Source organism: Mus caroli, unplaced genomic scaffold (assembly GCF_978045245.1).
Source record: "Mus caroli unplaced genomic scaffold, Mus_caroli_1 scaffold_4, whole genome shotgun sequence".
NCBI classification, from domain to species: Eukaryota; Metazoa; Chordata; class Mammalia; order Rodentia; family Muridae; genus Mus; species Mus caroli.
The window spans coordinates 69,859,985-69,882,491 of record NW_028227259.1 but is presented as its reverse complement, the minus strand read 5'-3'; the positions used below and the strand labels follow the sequence as shown (position 1 = coordinate 69,882,491).

Here is a 22,507-nt window from a genome sequence, read left to right as displayed (position 1 = left end):
CCCTCTTGTGGCATCAGACATCCATACAGTGCACAGACATCCATGCACACATACCATTCATACACATAAAGTAAACAAACCTTAGAAACAAGAAAACTAATCCTAAGGGCAAAGCCTGTACAGTGTACACAGTGCCCCTCCCCTGTGTGTGTGAGTTCTGAGACAGGGTCTCTCTGTGTAGCTCCGGCTGTCCTGGAACTCACTAAACAATATAGACTGGTCTGGGTTCAGACTCTCAGGGATCTACCTGCCTCTCCCTCCTGAGTGCTGGGTGTGTGTAACATGCCCATCTCTTTCTCATATTTTTAATCCACAGTCAATTGTGAGGATATGGAAGTACAGATGCAGAACCCATGTATACAAAGCCATTGCTCTTAAATGTTCAAATCAAAACATCGGCATTTTCCTCAAAGCCAACTGCAGAATATTTTTTAACAGATAACTTTCTGATTAAAGCCCATAAGAAGTAACTTAAATAACTAAGTATTTTCTTCTTACCTGGTTACAAGTATCAGATAATGAGTGTATAGCTTCTGAGAACATACTTGCTGAACCCGTATAAATCCAGGCAAGAAATTTAAAGAAGCAGTTTAAGCCATTACTAGGGAGAAAGAAAACAATTTAGCATATGTTTAAAGTAATATTTTCCATCAAAAATTAACTGATTTTATACTAGATTTTATTAAAAGCCAATAAAAAGGGACTTCCTACAGTTCAGGTATAAATATGCAAAGTAGGCATTATAATACCATTAGGTACACAGGTAAGAGGCAATGCTATATGTTGCAGACTTTTATTTCCTAATACTATATTTATTACCCACCAGCTAATCTTAACTACTGATATGGCTTTAATTATCATCTGTAGACTAATAAACCACGAGTCTCAATCTCTACCCTAGATCTCCCCCTGAGCTTGAGACCAATATACATGAACAATACTTATCAAGTACATCTTATACACTATCGACTAGCTAATTAGTTTCTATTTTACATACATTCCTCGCTAGGAAGACTACAATTATTATCCCTACTCTCCTGGCAAAAAGAACTAAGTCTATTGACCTTCTCCTCAAGGGCACCCTTATAGACATCTCAAACTAACACCAAATCTTGTTTCCTCTATCTCTGTCCTGCCTGTTTCTGATGCTCCTGTCAGAGTAACATTTGCTCAGTGTCCAAGCAGTAACCTGACACCAGTCTAAGTATTCTAACCAGATATCATCATCCTTAATTAGTACTTACTGAAAAAGCTTTCCTCTAGACTAATGCTCTCTAGTCCTACAAGGATCACGTATTACACACTTCTAAATCCTACCACAATTTCATAAAATTTTATCATAAAATATTCATTTTTAAGAAATAAAAACTGGGGCTGGTGAGATGGCTCAGCGGATAAGAGCACTGACTGCTCTTCCGAAGGTCCAGAGTTCAAATCCCAGCAACCATATGGTGGCTCACAACCACCCATAAGGAGATCTGACGCCCTCTTCTGGAGTGTCTGAAGTCAGCTACAGTGTACTTGCATATAATAAATAAATACAAATCTTTAAAAAAAAGAAATAAAAACTATTGAATTGTAAAATTAATGCTTTTATACACCCTAAAATTAGCAATAAAAAGCAAAAAAGATAAACAAAACAGGAATCAAGAAGCCAGATGGGGGGAAAAATCAGTTATAAAAACATTACGTTTCCTCCAAAGTTAAGTGGGAGAAAAACCCAAGCATGAATACTCTCCTCAGGAGCTGTGACCCGAGCCAGGATGGTCAATGTAGCTTAAAAATGAGTCTGATAAGCTCCAGTTCGTATTCTCAGGAAGAAACTTACATCCACTTCAAAAATACACAAAACCCAAATCAAATGTCCATAGGGACCGGGACCCTTCCCATATCATTTCACTGGGCCACGACACAGGCTTAACTTCCTTCTAAAATAATAAAAGCTATAGTCAACTATATGCAGTCATATATAGTCAACTATATAACCACCAAGTAATACATTTGTAAATTCAAGGACAAACATATTGAAAGGTATATATTCTACTTTAAAAGCCTTGTTTTACAAAACTCACATGCAGATAGCAACCATGACCACTTTTCCTGGTCCCTTAAGGAACACTGAGACCGCTCTGGAACGTGGCTGTAAGACAAGACAGAACAAAGACAGGCAAAGCCTCTCAGAGAAGCACAGTAGGCAGTGGCTCTGATACAACTCAATACTTACCTTCTTTTCTCTCAAAACCTCTAAACAATGAGGCTTACTATCAAATTCTTCTCATCCAACATCTCTCTTTAAAGGGGTGTAGTCTGGGCCTAGGGAGATGCTCGGCTGTTACAATGCTCGCACTATCCATGCACTATCCTTGCTGAGAACACTAGTTTAGTTCCCAGCACCCATCACAACAGCCTATATAACTCTAGATTCAGGTGATCTGGCATCCTCTTCTGTCCTCTGAGGGCACCTATGTCACATGGCTCATCTGTCCTTCCACTGACACACACCATATGCACAATAAAATAAAATAAATCATAAAGTATGGACATAACTGAAAACACATCTGGATACTTTCCCAAACCCTCAAATGCTTATGTATTCTCTAATTTTCACAATTAAGTTTGTTTTATATTGCTACAAGAACTGTCACCAAGCCTGATGACCTGAGTTCCCCCAATTAGTAGAAGGAAAGAAAAGACTCCTGCAGATTGTCCTCGGTCCTCTACAGGAGCACCATGGAGGTGCACACATATGCATAATAAATAAATATTAAGTTTTTAAGCATTACAACAGATGCCAGAGAGGACTCTCAGGGAAAGATGCACAAACTACTCAAAGCACCACTGGTTCATTTCAAAGCAAGACTGACTGTAGAGCTAAACTTATTTAGTGGAGATAAAGGTACTTTCAAGGCTCTAAAAGACCACCCTGGCTTCACAAAGTCAGGATCCCAAGGAAAGGCATAAGAAAATAGAACAGATAAGGGGAAGTGGATTAAAGGGGCACTGCAAACTTAGATTATGAGAGGTGAGGCACTGCTCTGACGAGAGGATGCTTTGGTAAACCAAGGACACAGTGACTTTATTTCTTGCTTTATTTTTTGTCCCGTGGGACAAAAAGAGTGTAACAGGGAAAGAGTGCATCCACAGTCAAACACGTAAAGAAGCATGGGATCGCAACAAGCAGGACTGTCCGTACGAACAGACAGAAGAGGCAGCCATCGATGGCCTAAGATATTCCACATGGTAACGAAGTGACAGTTTACCTTGCAACATGGCAGAAATTCTAGCTCCTAAGACATGAAAAGACTGCAACCTTCACTCAGCAAGGGCTAAGGAAGAAACCAATCAACATGGATGGAGAGGGCAGCTGAGTTAAGATCCAACTATAGTGCTCAGCTGGGCCCAGTGCTGAACTGTGTGAAAGGGACTCCAGTATCAAATGCAACCTAGACAAAAGACGATTTGCAGAGGTAGCTTTTGACCCAGATATGCATTAACATGGTTTTGAGCAAAAGTCTCACTCTGTCGCCTTTGCTAGCTCTAATTTGTGGTAATCTTCGCACTTCAGACTTCCAAGTGCTGGCATGCCAAACATTAACTATGACACCCAGCTATGGCGTTAAGTTCTTTCTTTTCTTTGGGGGGGGGGGGATTCTTCTGAGCTATAACCTGAGGTCCTCCTGACTCTGCCTCCTTAATGTGGAACCATCAACATACCCACCATTAACTTCTTGATGGGAGACCCCTCCCAGCCAAGTTGAAATGGAAAGTCTATTCTGTACATAGATGATGTTGAAATCTGGATGTGGTTTGTCTTTGGTTAAGAGCCATTTCAATGGAATGAAAACCCAATTGAACTGAATTTAAGAGACAAGAGTAAGTGAAATAAAGAAAAGAAACTTTCTATACTTCTAATATTAATTGTAGAAAACTAGCATTTAGGAGTATATGTAGATAAAAGTCTGTAGATCTGATGATGAAAAAGTGAGGTTCTTTCATCAAATTACAAATAGTCTTTGACTTACAAAACTTAGGTTTCTAAGCCACTGCAAATGTAAAATACTGAAGACTATAACTGCACCGAATCCACCTAACCTAACCAGAGCGTATCTAGCCTGCCTCAAATGTATTCAGAACCCTTAGACTCGCCTAGGACTAAGTATATTCATCTAGCACAAAGCCTATTTTAGTGAAATACTGATTATAACTTACTTAAACTACACAGAAATTAAAAACAGAATGGCTATATGCTTACGATTCCACACTATCAGGTTGATAAATTACAAAGTGAACCACTTCACATAAGGAACCATTTGTACACCTTTTTTGTTTTTGTCAATGACGTATGAAGTAGGGTCAGTACTAAGAGGCAAAAGGTAAGACTGCAGGGAATTTGGGAATATGGGGAAAAGCATACACTTAGCTATTTTATAGTGAAGAACGTACTAATGAAGTCACAGTGTCCACTGACTGTGTATAGGCATGCAATAAGGAACAATCAAACTGGCCATATACTTTTCTTTTTCAAGGGATGCTTTCCTGAGCAAAACCAAAGAGCTGGCAGTCTGAATGCTGAATCAGAATTAGGACTGGAAGGAATGAAGACAAAGGCTATTAGATACTTATATGTACATCCATAGGAATGTGTGTGTGTGTGTGTGTGTGTGTGTGTGTGTGTGTGTGAGAGAGAGAGAGAGAGAGAGGATATGAAAGAAACAGAAAATCCTGCTAAAACCAGTCTCCTTTATCTGTGTATTTTAAATGAATAGATGGCAGTTCAGATAATTATAATGCTCTTAAGAAAAATCTTAGGTTATGATCAAAGACTTCCTAGAATTTCTTGGATTATGATCATGGATGTTTCACAATGTACCAGGTTTGTCAAATACATACATACTATTAAAAAATACTATATCCTTACCTTTGTGTTTCCCAAGAAATCACCATATTCTCTTAATATTCTTTGGTTTCTAAATAGCCCTAGAGGAATTAGAAGATTAGTGTAGGTCATATACATTCTTACTAGTCAGTTTATATTAATACAACTATTCTCTTTAAGACTGTATTAAATGGTTGATGGTGTTCAGTAAGTAGAATGTTTGCTTATCATTTACAAAGCTCACTTCTCAGAACCTGTATGTCAGGTGTAGCATACACCTGTAATCTTAGCATTCAGGGGGTAGAAACAGGTAGATCAAGAGTTTTAGGTCATCTTTGGCTACACAGCAAATTTGAGGCTAGCCTGGGTTATGTGAGACCCTGACCATCCCCCTCCTCTGAAGTAACGTATTAAGGAGGTTTCTTTCCACAGATATTATTATATTCATATCTATGAAGAACAAGATGTACAAGTATATGCATATGCATGGTACCTTCCCATTTGCATTATGTTAGAATGTGTAGATACAAGGTGCTGGGGAGATGGCAAGCAGTTAAAAAAGCTTCCTGCTCAACTGTGAGAACCGGAGTTTGAATCCCAGTACTCTCATCCATTTTGATTAGCTAGCTCACATTGCCTATAATTTTAACTCCATGGGATTGGATGCCCTCTTTAGGACTCAGGGGGAACCTGCACATGTGTGCACACACTCACAAAGACATGAACACATACAAATAAATGAAAGGAATCTTTTAAAAAGTATGTATATAAATTTTAAAATGTACTAGAAATATTCTGAGAGGATATAAGCAAACTATCAATAACAATTACTTTTGGAAAGAAAATTAAAACATACAGAAAAAGACAAAACTTTTCACTCTTTATATTTCTGCTCTTTGGGGATATTGGGAAATCAAACTATATTCTTTTTGAGTCATAAATATATATAATTCTTTTGTATCAATAAATATATTTATAAAATTCAAATCATGTAAAATTTTACATTGTCCTAAATCTAAAAATCTAAATTCTAAACCACTAAATTCATTTTCCCTGAGAGTTTTAATTTGTGTCTGTAGTTGAAGGACGGTTTCTTATTCATGTTAGGACTTTGAAAAACATTTGCTGAATGAAAGAATCAATGAGTGAATGAATGTGGTGACTGAATCAATATTTTCTATAACAAAGCAGTAACTACCACTATCATAATGGTAATCTTTACATCAGATCCATAATGTTACTAGTGTTGTCACACAGAAACTACAAAGTGTTTCCTTTTACTTCCTATTATCATCCTAGAAAGTCATCAAGAAAAAAACAAATTGATTCTGTTTTAAAAATAATTCCATGGTGAAAAGTAGCCCTTGCTGCAGCAACAGAGTAAACCACGAAGTGCTAGCACAAGAGACTACCTGACTATGAGGGCACAGTTCTTACCTATATGTTATTTCCCAACAACCACAGACTTAAGTTAAAAATACTTACGTTCTCTGTATTCTATTTCTGCTTCTTTACGCAATTTTTTCTCTCTGGCAAGAGCTTCAAGGCTTCCCCAAACTTCCAAAGCTCTGTGTATAAATATATACACATGGTCACCACCAAGGACTCTTAAATGACTTCATTATAATTATTCTATGGATAAATGAACTATAAATATATAAAAAGCATATTGAAAAGCACTTAAAGTGTCTGAGTCAAATCTAAGCAATTCATATACACGTATCCACAAATGTTCTGCTAAGTAAGGACATATTTTACTCAACCAGCACAGATGACAACAAACTGCAAATAACAAAAGCATCACTGAAAGATTCTGGGGGGCTGGCGAGATGGCTCAGTGGTTAAGAGCACTGACTGCTCTTCCAAAGGTCCTGAGTTCAAATCCCAGCAACCACATGGTGGCTTACAACCATCTGTAATGGGATCTGACACCCTCTTCTGGTGTGTCTGAAGACAGCCACAGTGTACTTATTTATAATAATAAATAAACCTTTGGGCCTGAACGAGCAGGGTTGACTGGAGCGAGTAGGGCTGACCAGAGGTTCTAAATTCAATTCCCAACAACCACATGAAGGCTCACAACCCTCTGTACAGCTACAGTGTACTCATGTACATAAAATAAATAAATCTTAAAAAAAAAAAAAAAGGGAAACCTCTGTTTAAGATGGTTTTCTAACGTCAATCCAGCATGCACTCTGCTATGAAGGAATTATGCTCTTACTTTGCTTCCACATCTGACCTCAAGAACACAGTAAAGGACTCGGTGTCATCGTGGGGACTCCGCCGCCTGATTTTTCGAAGTTGTTCTAAATCACTGGGGATATAAAAGTGTTGAAGTTATTTAGATAATACTTAAAAGTTTATAGGTTACAGACAGTAAACAACTATACTGAGCCCCATCTTGAAAGAAGGGATCTTTACAGCTTCTAAACATCAGCTTAAAGATAGCACTTTTAATACAAAATAGCTTGGGGACAGTAAAAAAAGATTATCACTGATGAAGAATATCATAGGACACAGATTCCATTCCCCTACATACAATCCTGAACGCAAAGTTTCATCAGAAACTTAGCAGGGTCACATCTGGTCACTAGCTGGGATGGGTGCTACAACTTCCTCATTAGTACTTGTACTATGGGCATAACCACAGGAACTTTTAAGATATGTAAAAAGTAGACTATACACAGCATCACTCTTCTATTTAAGTTAATCACTGGTAAGATGGCTCAGTAGGTGAAGGCTTACTGGCAAACCTAATGGCCTGAGTTATATCCCTCACACCACATGGCAGGAGAGACCCAACTCTGTAAGTCTGCCTCTGACCTGCAGACATGCAACACAGCACACGTCCTCCCCCACTCTCCCACATACGACTACATTTTTACAGTTAGAAATGTCTAAGTCACGGTTGTAATCACTTTGCTTTTTCTCAAATCCTGAAAGGTTTATATGTTCATCAAAATTGTTATTTTATATTTAATCCCTGGCTATCTTGTAGAAATTTAGGGACAAAAATAAACATTTATCTCCATGCTAATTTTGAAAATTAATGAAAAGAGAAGGGGCTATAAAATCTGCACAGAGTACTACTGAAAGGAAGAAACACTGTACCTGGACTTAAGGCAGAACTCGTTTATTGCTCTTACTCCAGTGATGAAATTATTCTTAGTGTATTTTGATCCATAATCCCTTTTCTTAAGGACTGCTTTGACTAAAGCAGAAACAAAGAAATATGTAAGTATTTCAGTATGCACACTGAAGGCCCTTCCTGAAGATGAACACTTGTTGATTCCACGGACACTTATTATTTTCTCCTGATGCATAAGATGTTATTGAGGAAAAAGAAATGTCTCCCCCAGTACAGAAAAGTAGCATGGATCATACATCTCGTGTTTATCTCTATAGCTAATCTCTAATTGATGTTGAAATAATAACCTTTCATCTAGTAGACATTTTGTATCAGTAGGACTGTTCTGTCCAAAGCATTAAAACAACTGAAGTTGCTTAGGATCTACCTGCAAAGGAAGTTTCAATAAATATTACTGAATAGTTCAGTGTTTTCAAACTATGGAGTAAAACCAGCATTTATCAAAGTCAAAATAGGAAGTAATAACAGATACTAAACATAGAATAGAAACTTTTATAAGATGTTCTGATTCTCTTATATATAATAATCAATGTTTTCTAGGTCAGTAAGAGACATTTCTTGTTAAAAAAAAAAAAAAGAAAAAAAAAAAACTTAAGGCTACCAGATTTCACATAATAAAACAAAACTGAAGAGACTAAGAAATACTTTTTTTTTTTTTCGAGACAGGGTTTCTCTGTATAACCCTGGCTGTCCTCGAACTCACTCTGTAGACTAGGCTGGCCTCGAACTCAGAAATCCGCCTGCCTCTGCCTCCTGAAATCTAGGATTAAAGGCGCGCGTCACTACCGCCCTGCTAAGAAATACTTTTAACAATCAAAACTTACAAGAAGTTTAGAGATTATAGGAAAAGACTGCCCTCTACTAAACTACTGTCTAACTGTTAGGTTACTAAACTGCCAGACACAAAAATGTAATACCGATTTGGTATAGCTTACAGTGTGTAAGTTACAACTTACATACTACCTTCCTATGTTAATAAGTATGCAGAGTAAGACCATGTCATATGCCATAACAACTAGAACAGCCACCTGAAGAACAGACGGAGACAAGTAAGCCTGCACTCACAGGACACTGTCGCCGTTCCCTACAGTCCAGGCCCTGTAGCGCTCAACCCTAGTTTCCTTTTTTTTTTTTTTTTAAAGATTTATTTATTTATTATATGTAAGTACACTGTAGCTGTCTTCAGACACTCCAGAAGAGGGCGCCAGGTCTCGTTGCGGATGGTTGTGAGCCACCATGTGGTTGCTGGGATTTGAACTCTGGACCTTTGGAGGAGCAGTCGGGTGCTCTTACCCACTGAGCCATCTCACCAGCCCCAACCCTAGTTTCCTACTCTACTCCAACTGGAAGAGCAGGATAAATCCAAAAGGCCTCATTTCTATGGGTAAAAACCCTCTGAAAACAGTACCACATCAGCACTACAGTTAAATGAACTATATATATTAAGAACATTTCGAGAATGAAGTTCAATACAAAAGCCAAACCTTTATTTATCTGAAAAAGTAGTTATATGAAGGCATTTAGATTACTTTTTGCCTGGATTTCAATCTCTAAGGAACTTTACGTCCATTACTCTAAAACTAAAAATCTGGGTATGAGCTAACCTAGAACTAAAAGGAAAATTCTCTTACCTTAAAAGGATTAATTCTTTAAAAAAAAAAATCCTTCAAAATAGCTAAGGAACGCCTGCTGGCCTATCCAAGTCCATATTACGGATGGGGGTGGCAGTGGTCACTGCTGTCCAGTACTGATTTTTTTTTTCCTAAGGAGAAGGCTTCATTATGTAAAGCAGGATCCTGCTCTAGCCTCTGATAGGCTACAGTCACAAGCAGGTCACACACACAGTCCAGTGCTGCTGACTCTTCATTACCTAGCTATTCATATGCATAATCTTCACGCCATCCTGATGAATATGTTTTATTTTTACCATCTTATAGGGAAACAAGCTAAATGGTCAAGGGGTTAAGATAAGTTAACTGCCTTAGCTCAGACAGCTAGTAAATGTGAGAGCCGAACTGAGCTCTGTATTGTCTGACACCACTGTGCTCTGAATCCCACAGAGCTACTGACTTCACGAATTGGCTGCTTTGGAGAAAATAAGACAAAACCAGTCAACTCTGCCTGAATTAACCACACTATAGCTGAAGGTATTAGCCTCTCATTCCTTAATAACGTTTACTTTCCTAAAAGTAATAAGGCAAACTGATGATTTTGGTTCTTTAGGCTTTAAAAATACTTGTCACAAAATGCAAAATAAACCAGCATAAAGCAGCATGTAAACTGAATAAAAATGTATGCCAATCTATTTAAAATAAAGGCAAGCCACATGCTTAGAGTAATGTTAAATCCCTGCACATAAATTCTGTGTATTTACACACACCCACACACTCACACATTACACAGAACACATTTACCTCTGACTTGGAGAGGGTCTTGCTGAAGTGGAGCTTTGAGTTCTGCGCCTATATTTTCTGCTGTAAAGTTTATCAAAACAAGCTTAATATTGAAGAGTTACTTTCAAATAACTATAACTTATTATTTTATTCAAGGATTGAATAACAACAATTATATTATCCCAAACTATTTTAACTCATTCTATAAAATATAACATATAAACATGTTAAACTTCATAAAAGCTACTTACCTCTCATTAATACACTACAGGAGAAAAGGCATGGAATCATTTCAAGAACTAAAGACAAAGCTTTTAGTAAAACTCAGCATCAGCACACACACCAAAGCCTTTCAGAAAACCGACAAAGGACTCCTTCTAAAGGGTGAATGAAGCAAACCTGTGAGGTCTCAGATCTGATGGTCAGAGTGTAGTGTGAGGTCTCAGATCTGATGGTCAGAGTGGAGGTGCATTCAAAATAGAGAAACAAGGCACCAAGGGTTCTTTCACCATTTAGAGACAACAGTCAGTGAACAAGTCTCTTAAGTGATGTTAGACAAATGCACCTCCATTCACATCCCCAAAACCACTAATAAAGGTAAATGATAAAAAGAAAGATGCCTGCTTCCCACCATAAGCAAAACCAAACCAAACCAAACCAAAACAAAACAAAACAAAACAAAAAAACCTTAGAAATACAAATTCAAATACCAATGCATTTGAATGCCCCATGTAGATACCAGAGACTACTAGGGTTTTTGTTTGTTTTTTTTTTTTTTTTTTTGAGAGTTTCTCTGTATAGCCCTGGCTGTCCTGGAACTCACTTTGTAGACCAGGCTGGCCTCAAACTCAGAAATCCACCTGCCTCTGCCTCCCGAGTGCTGGGATTAAAGGTGTGTGCCACCACGCCCAGCTCAGAGGGAAGGAGGAAAAGTCTCAATTTGGGAGAAATTACTTCCAACAGAGTTAACAAATGATTTGTTTCAAGTCTATTTTAAAACTTCCTCCAGATGAATAAGAAAAAGTTCATTAAACTGAACATTAGAGCAAACTTGCATAGAAAAACAAATATGCATTTATATTAGATTATGAAAAGGTGATTATTTCATTAATGGAATTCAAGTGAAACTAAAGAACTGCATTTTACAACCATTACACTATGGAAAATGAAAAACCACACCACCTGATCTTGGTAACGGCACAAAGAAAGAGAATATGGCTGTTGGTGGGAACAGGCACAAATGCCCATCAGAGAACTATGATCCTCTAAGTCTTCCAGGTCAATGAAGCAAGAAATCCTTGCACAAGGGCAACTGAAGGGAGGCGCATGGCATTCACAGCAGCACTGTGTTCTGTTTTAAAAACTGCAACCATCAATAGCCCATCAGCAAAAGAACAGTGACATCCCTTCCTTTTATAAGCAGTGAGTGCAAACCTCACCATGGCTAGCTATCTCTTCTAAGCCAAACACTACTGTTGTGTCAACTCTTTAATTCATACAACAGCCTCAATAGTTTGTGCTGTAATTATCTTTTTGAAAATCACCAAAGCACACAAATACAGAGTCAGGATAAATCTAGCAACAAAACTTAATGAAAAAGGAGACAAACTACAAAGAATACACAGAAATCTATTGCAACAAAGTTCAAAAATAGACAAAACTAAACAATTTAGAGCACACAAGTATGTTAAGCTGTTCCTTTCACTTCCCTTTAAAAAGATGTATTTATGAATTAAGTGTGCCTGTGTGAGCCCGTGGAGACCAGAAGAGGCACTGGATCCCTGGAGTTAAGGTTGTGAAGCTACCTCATGTCAGTGCTGGCACTGAGTCTTCTACAACAGCAGTAAGTGCTCTGAACTCTTCAGTACCCCTGCCTCGTTTTAAAAACAAAACAAAACAACAAAAAAATCCAAGGTGCTAAAGCTGGAAATAATGCCATAGACTCACATGGCAAATGCAAATGTGAGAAGGATGTTACCAAAGAGAAGATTATTCTCTAACTTAAAAAATATTTCAATGTATGTGTATATTTTATAATAAAAACTTCATTCACTCTTAAAACATTTCTTTATTATAACCTGACTTCATTCAACTAGAACTGCATATTTTAATCACAGCTCAGTGAGTCCAGCACATGTCCTCAGCAGCCAGCCTGCGCTGCAGCATCCTATGGACTTGTGTGCACTACTATACTTAGTTCCCACAAAATCATTTTGGCATTGGTCTTATGATCTCTACCTGAAGAAACTGAAGCACAGAGAGGTTCTATGTCCCTCAAAGTCACACAACTACAATTTCCTCTTTATAAGGAAACAGGCAAAAGGTACTGTAACTGCAAGGTGATATTTTAGAAATGGAAGGAGAAAGGACTGAAACCTAAGACATTTTTATTAGTGTGGTGCACGCTGTTAAGCACATACTGCCTCCATGTTTACAGTGACATCTGACTTCATAAGCAGCATCTGGGTATTTTACACTGAGGAAGACAGAAAAGGCTCACAGTGAGTACTGAGCAATTAGCAACAGGAAAGCCATGGGAAGCTCGTGACAAGCCACTTTCTGGGGAAGAATGAGGATGGGGCAGTGATGAGGCAGGAACAGACAGAATATCATCTGGGTTTTCAGCAGAAGCTGAGAACAGAATCAAGGAAGGGTTGACCTCATTTCAAGGAAGGGGAAAATTGCTGGTGCAGTTAAAAAATAAATCCTAAGAACAAAGTCCTAGAGCAAATGAGAGAGAGGACCAAAGTACAGCGGAGTCTGTGCTCCCACGGCTTTGCAAATGGATGTGTTTAGATTACCCTTCACAGCATCACATACGACCTTTGACTGCGGCTCACTGGACCAGCTTATCGTCTGTTCCTAGAGTACTGTCCTTTTTTCCTTGCTTTTATTTTTTTCTTTCACGTTTCCTGCTATCCATTAGAGTCAATCAACTTCCCATACGTTCCGCGTGTCCCATTCTCCTATCACTGGTTTGGAATTTATAAAATTATATTTCTACTTTTTAATTTAGTGTACACAGGATATTCCCTGTAAGATTTTCAGCCATCTGCAAAGTTAGTATTTCTACTCTCCTCTAGAACAAGAAATTTTCTCTTATCACTCAGGATTACAGTTTTAATACTAAATTCTGACAAAATGTTTGCTATTTCTATTACCAATTCTTAATTTTACCAACATCACTTATCCATTTCTTATTCTTCAGAGCCCTGTCTATCATATCCTGATTTCCCTGAGTTTATTTTGCAACTTAGAGAACTATCTATGTTTACAGTGCTCTTTAGCTCTGAATGGCTGGTTTGTAATAGCAACCTTTATGTGTAATAACATGCTTATTTTCACCTTGATCTCAGCATGGAATTCCAGGGGAACATTCAGTTTTCCTTTCCTGATTCCAAAGATATCACTCCCAAGGAGTGGTCCCTTGGCCTCCTGTGTACTGTTGATATAAATATTATTTCAAATGAGCAGTAACTGGCTTCTCTGTTTGGCAGCTTTTAGGTTAAATTGTTTCTCAGTCTGTTTTTCCAATCTGCTTTCCCTAGACAAGATGTCTAGGTGGATTCTTTTTGTTTTTGTTTTTTTATCCTGCTCAATAGTCCAAATGTAATGAATTTTTCTGGTTTGTTTGGTTTTGGTTTTTTTTGAGAAAGTCTCACTAAGTAGTTCTGGCTGTCCTGGAACTTACTGTGTAAACCAGGCTGCCCTTAAACTCACAGAGATCCTGCCTGTCTCCTAAGTGCTGAGATTAACACATGTGCGAACATTCCCAACTGGTTCAAAGTCACTGTAGTTGAAGAACTTTGTTTTTCTCAAATTCTGAACACCATGTGCACATGCTGTGTGTGTGTGTATGTGTGTGTATGTGTGTGCCTATGTCCCTCACTCTTTTAATATATGTGTGGGATATCTATGTGTGGTGGATGTGCACATTTTAATGTGACTGTAGATGCAAAAGTAGACTTGCACCATGTGGAGGTCAGAGGACAATTCATGATGCTAATCCTTCCTTCTACCTTCTTATTGTTCGCTGCTGCATATGGCAAGCAAGCTGGCCTGTGAGCTTCTTGAATTCTCCCATCTCTATCTCCCATTTCACTGTAGGCATGCTGGGATCCTAGACACTCTACTGCTTCTACCTTTATGTGGGTTCTGGGGGTTGGAACTCCAGTGCTCACACTTGATGGCAAACACTTTATCATCTGAACAATTCCCTCAGCCCTCCACTATCTTTATAAATTACTTATTATTTTCTGTCTTCTCCCTCTTAAATGCCTATGAAATGCAAACCAGAGCTTCATGCTATTTTGTTTTGTCTGTTTGAGACAGGATCTGATCTGGTACGCACAAGCTGGTCTCCCTAGACAAGCTTTCCCTAGACAAGATGTCTAGGTGGATTCTTTTTGTTTTTGTTTTTTTATCCTGCTCAATAGTCCAAATGTAATGAATTTTTCTGGTTTGTTTGGTTTTGGTTTTCTTGAGAAAGTCTCACTAAGTAGTTCTGGCTGTCCTGGAACTTACTGTGTAAACCAGGTTGCCCTTAAAATGCAGCCTGCAAGCTATGAAATGCAAGCTAGAGCTTCATGCTATTTTGTTTTGTCTGTTTGAGACAGGATCTGATCTGGTACGCACAAGCTGGTCTCAGGCTCATGGCAATTCTGTCTAAACTGAAATCTGCTGTCAAAAGCTTCAGAAACACCACTTTCCCCACAATGATCATTTAACCAAAGCACATAAAATAAGTTGCTCTCAGATGGAAACTTGTAAATATTCTCATTCTGAACTGTCTAGATGTTACTATATATATAATGCTATGAAGCACAAACAAGGAGGTTAGTAATGGCTCAAACACATGCATGAATACTTATTTTACAAACCACAACCATCTTAATAAATTCACACTACATTGCTGGTATAGAATCTCCATAATTTCCACTAATAATCAGATATTCTATCCATGAATGGCTCTAGACATTTGTTTTTAAGCTCAAATTCTGGCTGTTTGCCACACATCTGCTGTCATTAGTAAAATTAAAACTAATTTTACTAAAATTCAAACCATCTGAATGCTCTTAAAAATTTAAGGATGTCTTAGCAAGCCTCTGCTCCTTAATGAGCCATTCCTGACTTTATCATGTGATTTGAATTATTCAAAAGTCAATCTCAAACTCTTCAGTATATAAATTATCTTTCAACCAAGCAATTACTTGGTGTCTATCTGATATCTAACAAGGTCTAATTTGGCCTAGGCAAATCTTGAAAAGGAGTCCAAAATAAAAAAATGTCAATAGACAATGTATTTCTAGTAGAAGACAATTTAAACTATGGACTGGAGAGTTGGCTCAGTGGTTAAGAGCACTGACTGCTCTTCCAGAGGTCCTGAGTTCAATTCCCAGCAACCACATGGTGGCTCACAACCATCTGTAATGGGATCTGATGCCCTCTTCTGGTGTGTCTGAAGACAGCTACAGTGTACTCATATATATGAAATAAAAAAATCTTAAAAAAAAAAGACAAACTAAAATTTTTATTACACTCAGCAGAGAAAAAGGATACCAAACCAAAAATGTAAATCTTAAAAGTTTTCGTATAGTGCAAGCAACATTCACTATTTCCTTCTGCATTTAGGCTTCCCTAAGAAACCCACTATATGATCTGTTGTGTCATCTCAGCAACTGTCTCTTCCTTTACTGTGTCTTTATAATAAGCACAGCCCGAGTTCTGGAATGAAGAGACTCATTACACATTTTATCCCTTTAACCAGTAATATCCAATTCTAAAAATTTAATCAACCAATGATATATGTATATATGGGCACATGTGTGAGTGCACATACATGTGTGCTATGATATGTATATGGAGGTCAAAGGATTTATTAGAATGGTTTACAGGCTATGGTCCAACTAGTTCAATAATGGCTGTCTGTCTACAAATGGAAGGTCTAAGAATCCATAGTTGTTGAGCCCATGAGGCTGGATTTCTCAGTTGTCTTCAGTATATGTTGGAATCCAGAAGAAGTAGGCTCTAATGCCAGTAAAAGAATGGACTGGCTAGCAGGTAAAGAGATAGCTTCCTTCTTTCAATCCTTTATATAGGCTGCCAGCTGAAGGTGTGGCCCAGATTGAAGGTCAATCTTCTCCCCTCAAAGATCTGAAATAGAAGTGGGTTTTACCACTTCAAATGATTTAAATTTAAAAGAAAAAAAAATCTCTCATAAGCATGCCCAGCCATTTAGCTAATTCCAGGTGTAATCAAGTTGACCAAGAATATCCATCACAGTAGGGAATTTTGAGAGTGAAGACACTGAATTTTTTTTCTTTCAGTAGATTTTGATCTGAGGATAAATGGAAGTCAAAGAGAAGCTCTAAAAAGAAGGAATATGATCTACTTTTAATGCCCATACTGCTCTTTGGAAAACAGATACAGAAGGAAGAATAGAAGCAGGCAGGGTGGGATGGTCCGAATGAGAATGGCCCCATACACTCACATCCTTGAATGCTTAGTTCCCAGTCGGTGAACTGTTTGGGAAGGATTGGGAGGTGTGGCCTTGTTAGAAGAGGTCGGTCACTGGGAGTGGGCATTGAGGTTTCAAAAGCCCACAGCAGGGCCAGTGTCTCTTTCTCTGCTTGCCACCTGTCAACCAGGCTCTCCCCAACTATTTCCCCAGCACCATGCATGTGTGCTTTCCCATCTGCCACCACACTCCCCACCCTCTGAATCTGTAAGTAAGCTCCCAAGCAGATGCTTTCTTTTCTAAGAGTTGCCTTGGCCACAGTTCTCTTCACAGCAACAGGGTAGTAACTGAGACCCAGTGCTCCCAGGGAGACAGCTAGTGCTATCATCCAGCTCAGGAAGGGGACGGCTCAACAATAGGCTAACAATCATGACGCCAGTGGGCTTGCAAATTCATAGCATAACCACTTAACTGGTCACTACATCTGGTAAGGTGTGCAATGGGTACCTAAAGGTTAGATGTCCAAAACCAATTCATTTTATTAAAAATACCCTCTCACTTTGATGTTTGCAGTTTTTAACATTACTTTAATTACAGGGGAGAGAGCAGTGCCCGCACATGCCACAGCCCAGGTGTCTCCACCTGGGAACAACTGGGATCAGGGAACAACTCTGTGATTGGATCTTCCTTTCTAACTTTACCTGGATTATGGGGATTGACCTCGGGTCTTGAGCTTGTGTGGCAAGTACCCTTATCTGCTAAGCCAGCTTGCTAGCCTTGTATTTGTGACTTTAGAAATCAATGAAATAATTTACACAACTGGCCTTTTTCTTTACATGAATTTCTCTTTCATTAACTCAATGACCAAGTTCTAATTCATTTATCAACTCATTTTCAAAAGTATTGTTTATCATAGAAGATGTAACTCAGTATAATCTACATCACTTGCCTAGCACATGCAAGGCTCTTGATTAAAAGAGAAAAGAAAGAAAGAAAGAGAGAGAGAGAGAGAAAGGAAGGAAGGAAGGAAGAAAGAAAGGAGAAAGGAAGGAAGGAAGGAAGGAAGGAAAGAAGGAAGAAGGGAGGAAAAGGAAAAGGAAAGAGAAGCCCTGTGATTAATATTGCTTTCAGGTTCCCTCCTTTGTAACATTTGCTATTTTGCAACAAGCTATCCTTCCAAATTTTTAAAAACAAATGCACAGAGAACCCTGTCTCGAAAAACAAAAACAAAAACAAACAAACAAAAAAAACCCAAATGCAGCCTCACTCAGGCCCCTCTCAGACTCTGACTTTCACTGACAGACACTGACAGGTACCCTATTGAGGCAGTATCTGTGAAACCCCACCCTAAGCCACTGGCCAGAGCCTGTGATATCTCACCTGGCAAGGGAATCTACATCAGTCAGGTGCCACATCTTGTTCCCCACCCAGTCCTGTCTCCTTCCCAGGAAGCAGAGAGCCTGGCTGCAGACTCTTGCTGTAAGTTTAAGGCCAGCTTGGCAGCTTAATGAGATCTTATCTCAAAATAAAGAATATTTAAAAAGCAAAACTAAAAAAACAAAACAACAACAAAATGCTGACAGGCTTGTAAGATGTCTCAATGAACAAAGGCACTTTTTCTGTAAGTCTGATGATGCAGACTTGACCTCCACACCCACACAAACATGGAAGCAGTGCCAACTTCACAAAATTGTCCTCTGAGCTCCACATGTGCATGCATGGACGTGTGCACACACACACAATAATAATAATGATAATGTGTGAGGTCCTAGGTTCAAAAGAAAGGAATAAACAAATAACAAAAAGCAGAAGAACACCAATGTATATGGTCTACAGAATTAAATAGATATGAAATATTAGCCAGTAAATAGCACATCAGTTGGGAACAATTTGTCAGAGTTAAGGCATTCTAAGGTCTTTGTATTTACCAAAGGACCTTAAACGTTAATTATCTCTGGCCTTTGAAGTAGTAATAGAATATATAACTTCCCTATAAACATGGAAGTTATAGATACTACTTTTTAAAAAAAATTAAAGTACTAAATAGATCTATACATAAACTCTGACCCAAAAAAATCAAGCTACATACATTTTTAAATACATGGGGCCACTTAGAAAAACTTTTCAAATGGTAAACCAAAACTTAGACAAGCTTCACACCAGAATCATAGAGACCAAATTTTGTGACAGAACATGAAGCCCTAGCAAGGTTTAAAAAGTATGGAAACACCATTAGGAAAGGAACCACAAATACAACAGAGTAAACAACGCTTACAAACTTCATCAAACTTCATGCAAACAAACTGAAGTCTGCATGTGTGCACATGTATGCATGCTTGTTTGTATCTGTGAGTGTAGATATGTGTGCCCAAGTGTGTGTGGAGGTCGAATAATCTCAGGAATTGGTCCTCACCTTTCATCTGTTTGAGATACACCACCACCACCACCACACACACACACACTCACTCCAGCCCAGACGGTTTTACAGGCATGTTCTATTATTAAAGAAGTAAATAACTTTACATTTCCCCAATGTACAAGAAAAATTTAAAAACATTCAGCAAGTTTATACATACCTGTTTGTGTAAGTGATGGGACTTTGTCAGCTTTTGGAGTCTGTGAGCCCTGCCCTCCTTTCTGGACATTCGTAGAGTACAACTTGACTTGATTTAGAATAGATACATGTGGGTGAATGTCGGGAACCACATATGTAAAGCTTTCAAATGTCATTACATTCTTCCATCCTAAGAGAAAAAAGTCACTTTAACTTTAAACATTTAACAAATTACATGCTTGAATTTTCTTAGTAATATAGGAATCAATTAGTTCAATTTCTCCCCTATATTTATATTGATATACAAACTTCAAAAGTATATATGAAATCAACCAAACATTCATATTCAGTTATTTCAAAAGATAGTACATAGTACATAGCAAATACTCTTATTTTGTATGCTGGTTGCATTAAAAAAAAAAAAAAGCTGCTATAATGTATTTTTAGAATAGCAGAATCTGGGTATGAGACAACCAAAAGGGCTTCCTACTTAAAATTATCCCATGTCTTCTCACAAGCTGGAGATTAGGTCCTGTCATGTAACAATCAATAAATGAACCTGGAACTGGTGAGATGGCTCAGTAGTTAAGAGCACTCACTGCTCTTCTGAAGGTCCTGAGTTCAATTCCCAGCACCAACATGAAAGCATGAAGGCTCTCACCTGGTGCCCTCTTCTGGAGTGCAGATGTACATGCAGACAAAGTGTGCACATGCACAAAATACATATAAATAAGTCTTTTAAAAAGATGGCTTTAAACAAACAAACAAAAAAGGAAATCCTATTAGTAGTCATCCCTGTTGTCTGATTTTTTACATTTCTTTTAAAAAATTATTTTTAGTTATTATTTATTTAATGTATATTAGCACATGTAGCTGTCCACATTTCTTTTAAAAATTATTTTTAGTTATTATTTATTTAATGTATATTAGCACATGTAGCTGTCTTCAGACACACCAGAAGAGGGCATCAGATCCCATTACAGATGGTTGTGAGCTGCCCATTACTGGTGAGGTTGCTGGGAATTGAACTCAGGACCACTGGAAGAACAGCCAGTGCTCTTAACCTCTGAGCCATTTCTCCAGCTCTATATGGAACCTTTAATTGAGAGGATGGGAGACACAAAGCACTTTAGCTGTTGCATATTGGTTGACAGTGGTTTTCTGGACCAACACAGAAGGAAACGAGACTCCACAGTTGTGCTGAAGTGACAGAAAGATAAACTTCTCCTCCTGACTTTTTATGTATTACTGTGTGTACTCAGGTTTCCAGTGTCTTAAAGGACTCAAGAACTACTGAGACAGAATCTAGACTTCCTCAGGTTTTATATGAAACCAACCATGTCATTAGAGACAATTCTGTTTTTCAAGAGTGAATGAGTGAGCACTGCAGGGCTGACACTTGGTCAGGGGACACAGCTCGGTGACAGGACCATCCTCAGCACCATTGGGGCAGAGGGGTACAATGTCCAACTGCTGAAAACTGAATCTCCAAAACACTGATGTATGTCATCTACAGGAAGAGGGTTTGTAAAATAAAGAAAAGCCTTTCCCTGGGGCTCAGAGACTCTGGCAGGAATAAGCCACTGTGAGCAGTGCAGGTAACTGGAAAGCATGAGGGGTTCAAGGAGACATAAAAACTCAGTCAAGCTCAGGCTGATCATTTATTTAGGGGAAACTTCCTGCTGTCAATGTATTCTTTAGTCTATCTGGCAAATTGCTGAGGGTCCGATGTGGTTTTGTTTATGTGCATCTATTTCTAAAAGCTAAGTGAGAAAAATAACAGTAGAGAATTCCTGCACACAAACCATGTGACATACCAAACCTGTCTTCACTGGAGCCACTGCTATTCTTGAGGCAAAATAGGAAGACTAAGAAAATACAAAGGGAGGGGCTGGAGAGATGGCTTACAGGTCTTAAGCTCTTAAGCACTGACTGCTCTTTCACAGGTCCTGAGTTCAATTTCCAGCAACCACATTGTGGCTCACAACCATCAGTAATGGGATCTGATGCCCTCTTCTGGTGTGTCTGAAGACAGCTACAGTGTAGTCATATACATAAAATAAGTAAATCTTTAAAAAAGAAAAGAAAAGAAAAGAGACAAGACAAGACAAAGGGAAATTAGGGCACAGAGAGCAGGGAACAGTGGCACACACCATTAATCCCAGCACTCCCAGCAGAGGCAGGTGGAGCTCTGTGAGTGTGAGGCCAGCCTGGTCTACATAACAAATTCTAGGCCAGCCAAGGCTGCACAGTGAAACCTTGTACTAAAAATAATTGATGATGATGATGATGATGGTGATGCTGATGCTGATAAATTAATGGCTCATGAAAAGCCTGAAACCTGGGACCTTGTTGCTTTTCCTGCTGACTAAGAATCAAAACAAAATTTTCAGCAATACTGGTAAAGTCAAAATTGCCTACAGAGATAATTTGTTTCCCCCAAAACATCCAAAAATGTGTATTTGGGGCCAAATGTTTGTAACCTCAAGTTTTAGCATTCCTCCCATCCCTAAATCTGAACAGTAAACCTTAGCACCGAGTGAGAGGAAGACATGGCTGGAGGGAGGGAGGAAGGGACCCAAGCCCACGAGATGGCTCCATGGAGAAAAGCACTAAGAACCAACTAGAGACTGTGGTCCCCTAACCTCCACACGAATGCCATGGCATGCGTGCTCTTATACCTCCACACACACCACACACAGCCACACAGCAATAACAACAGTAGGAATAACTTTCTAAACAAAGAAAAAGTCTTTAACTACTTGTCACAAACATGATTTTTCAGTTCTTTGTGGACAGACCCAAACAAGGCCCACATACTGCGCCTGAGATCTCTTCGAGCCATTTTTAAAGCTATACAATATATTTAAATTTTCAATTTACATTCTTTAAATATTAATAAGTTAAGCTGTTCATCTGAATTTCTGCCCTGGTAGTTTTCCAGTCTGAACTTTATTGCTTGAATTCCCATAGCAGTGTCTAACTTACCCTATGTATCCCACATGCCAGTGGGTGTAAAGGCTTTTTCTGAACTCAGTTGATGAGGAAAAACCTTGGAAGTAGAGATGAAGTCACTTTG

General features: G+C 38.5%; 1 protein-coding gene across 1 annotated transcript in view; it reads right to left on the bottom strand.

Annotated features, from left to right (window-relative positions):
- Slc30a9 (solute carrier family 30 member 9) overlaps positions 1–22,507 on the bottom strand; it is a 50,557-nt gene that overhangs the window by 21,821 nt on the left and 6,229 nt on the right. The window contains exons 2-9 of the mRNA XM_021162111.2: positions 19,451–19,618; positions 10,439–10,498; positions 7,988–8,087; positions 7,098–7,190; positions 6,362–6,444; positions 4,919–4,977; positions 2,073–2,140; positions 499–601 (exon numbers count right to left, since the gene is read on the bottom strand). Of these exons, the coding sequence (XP_021017770.1) occupies positions 499–601; positions 2,073–2,140; positions 4,919–4,977; positions 6,362–6,444; positions 7,098–7,190; positions 7,988–8,087; positions 10,439–10,498; positions 19,451–19,618 (734 nt within the window). The remainder of the gene's footprint in view (positions 1–498; positions 602–2,072; positions 2,141–4,918; positions 4,978–6,361; positions 6,445–7,097; positions 7,191–7,987; positions 8,088–10,438; positions 10,499–19,450; positions 19,619–22,507) is intronic.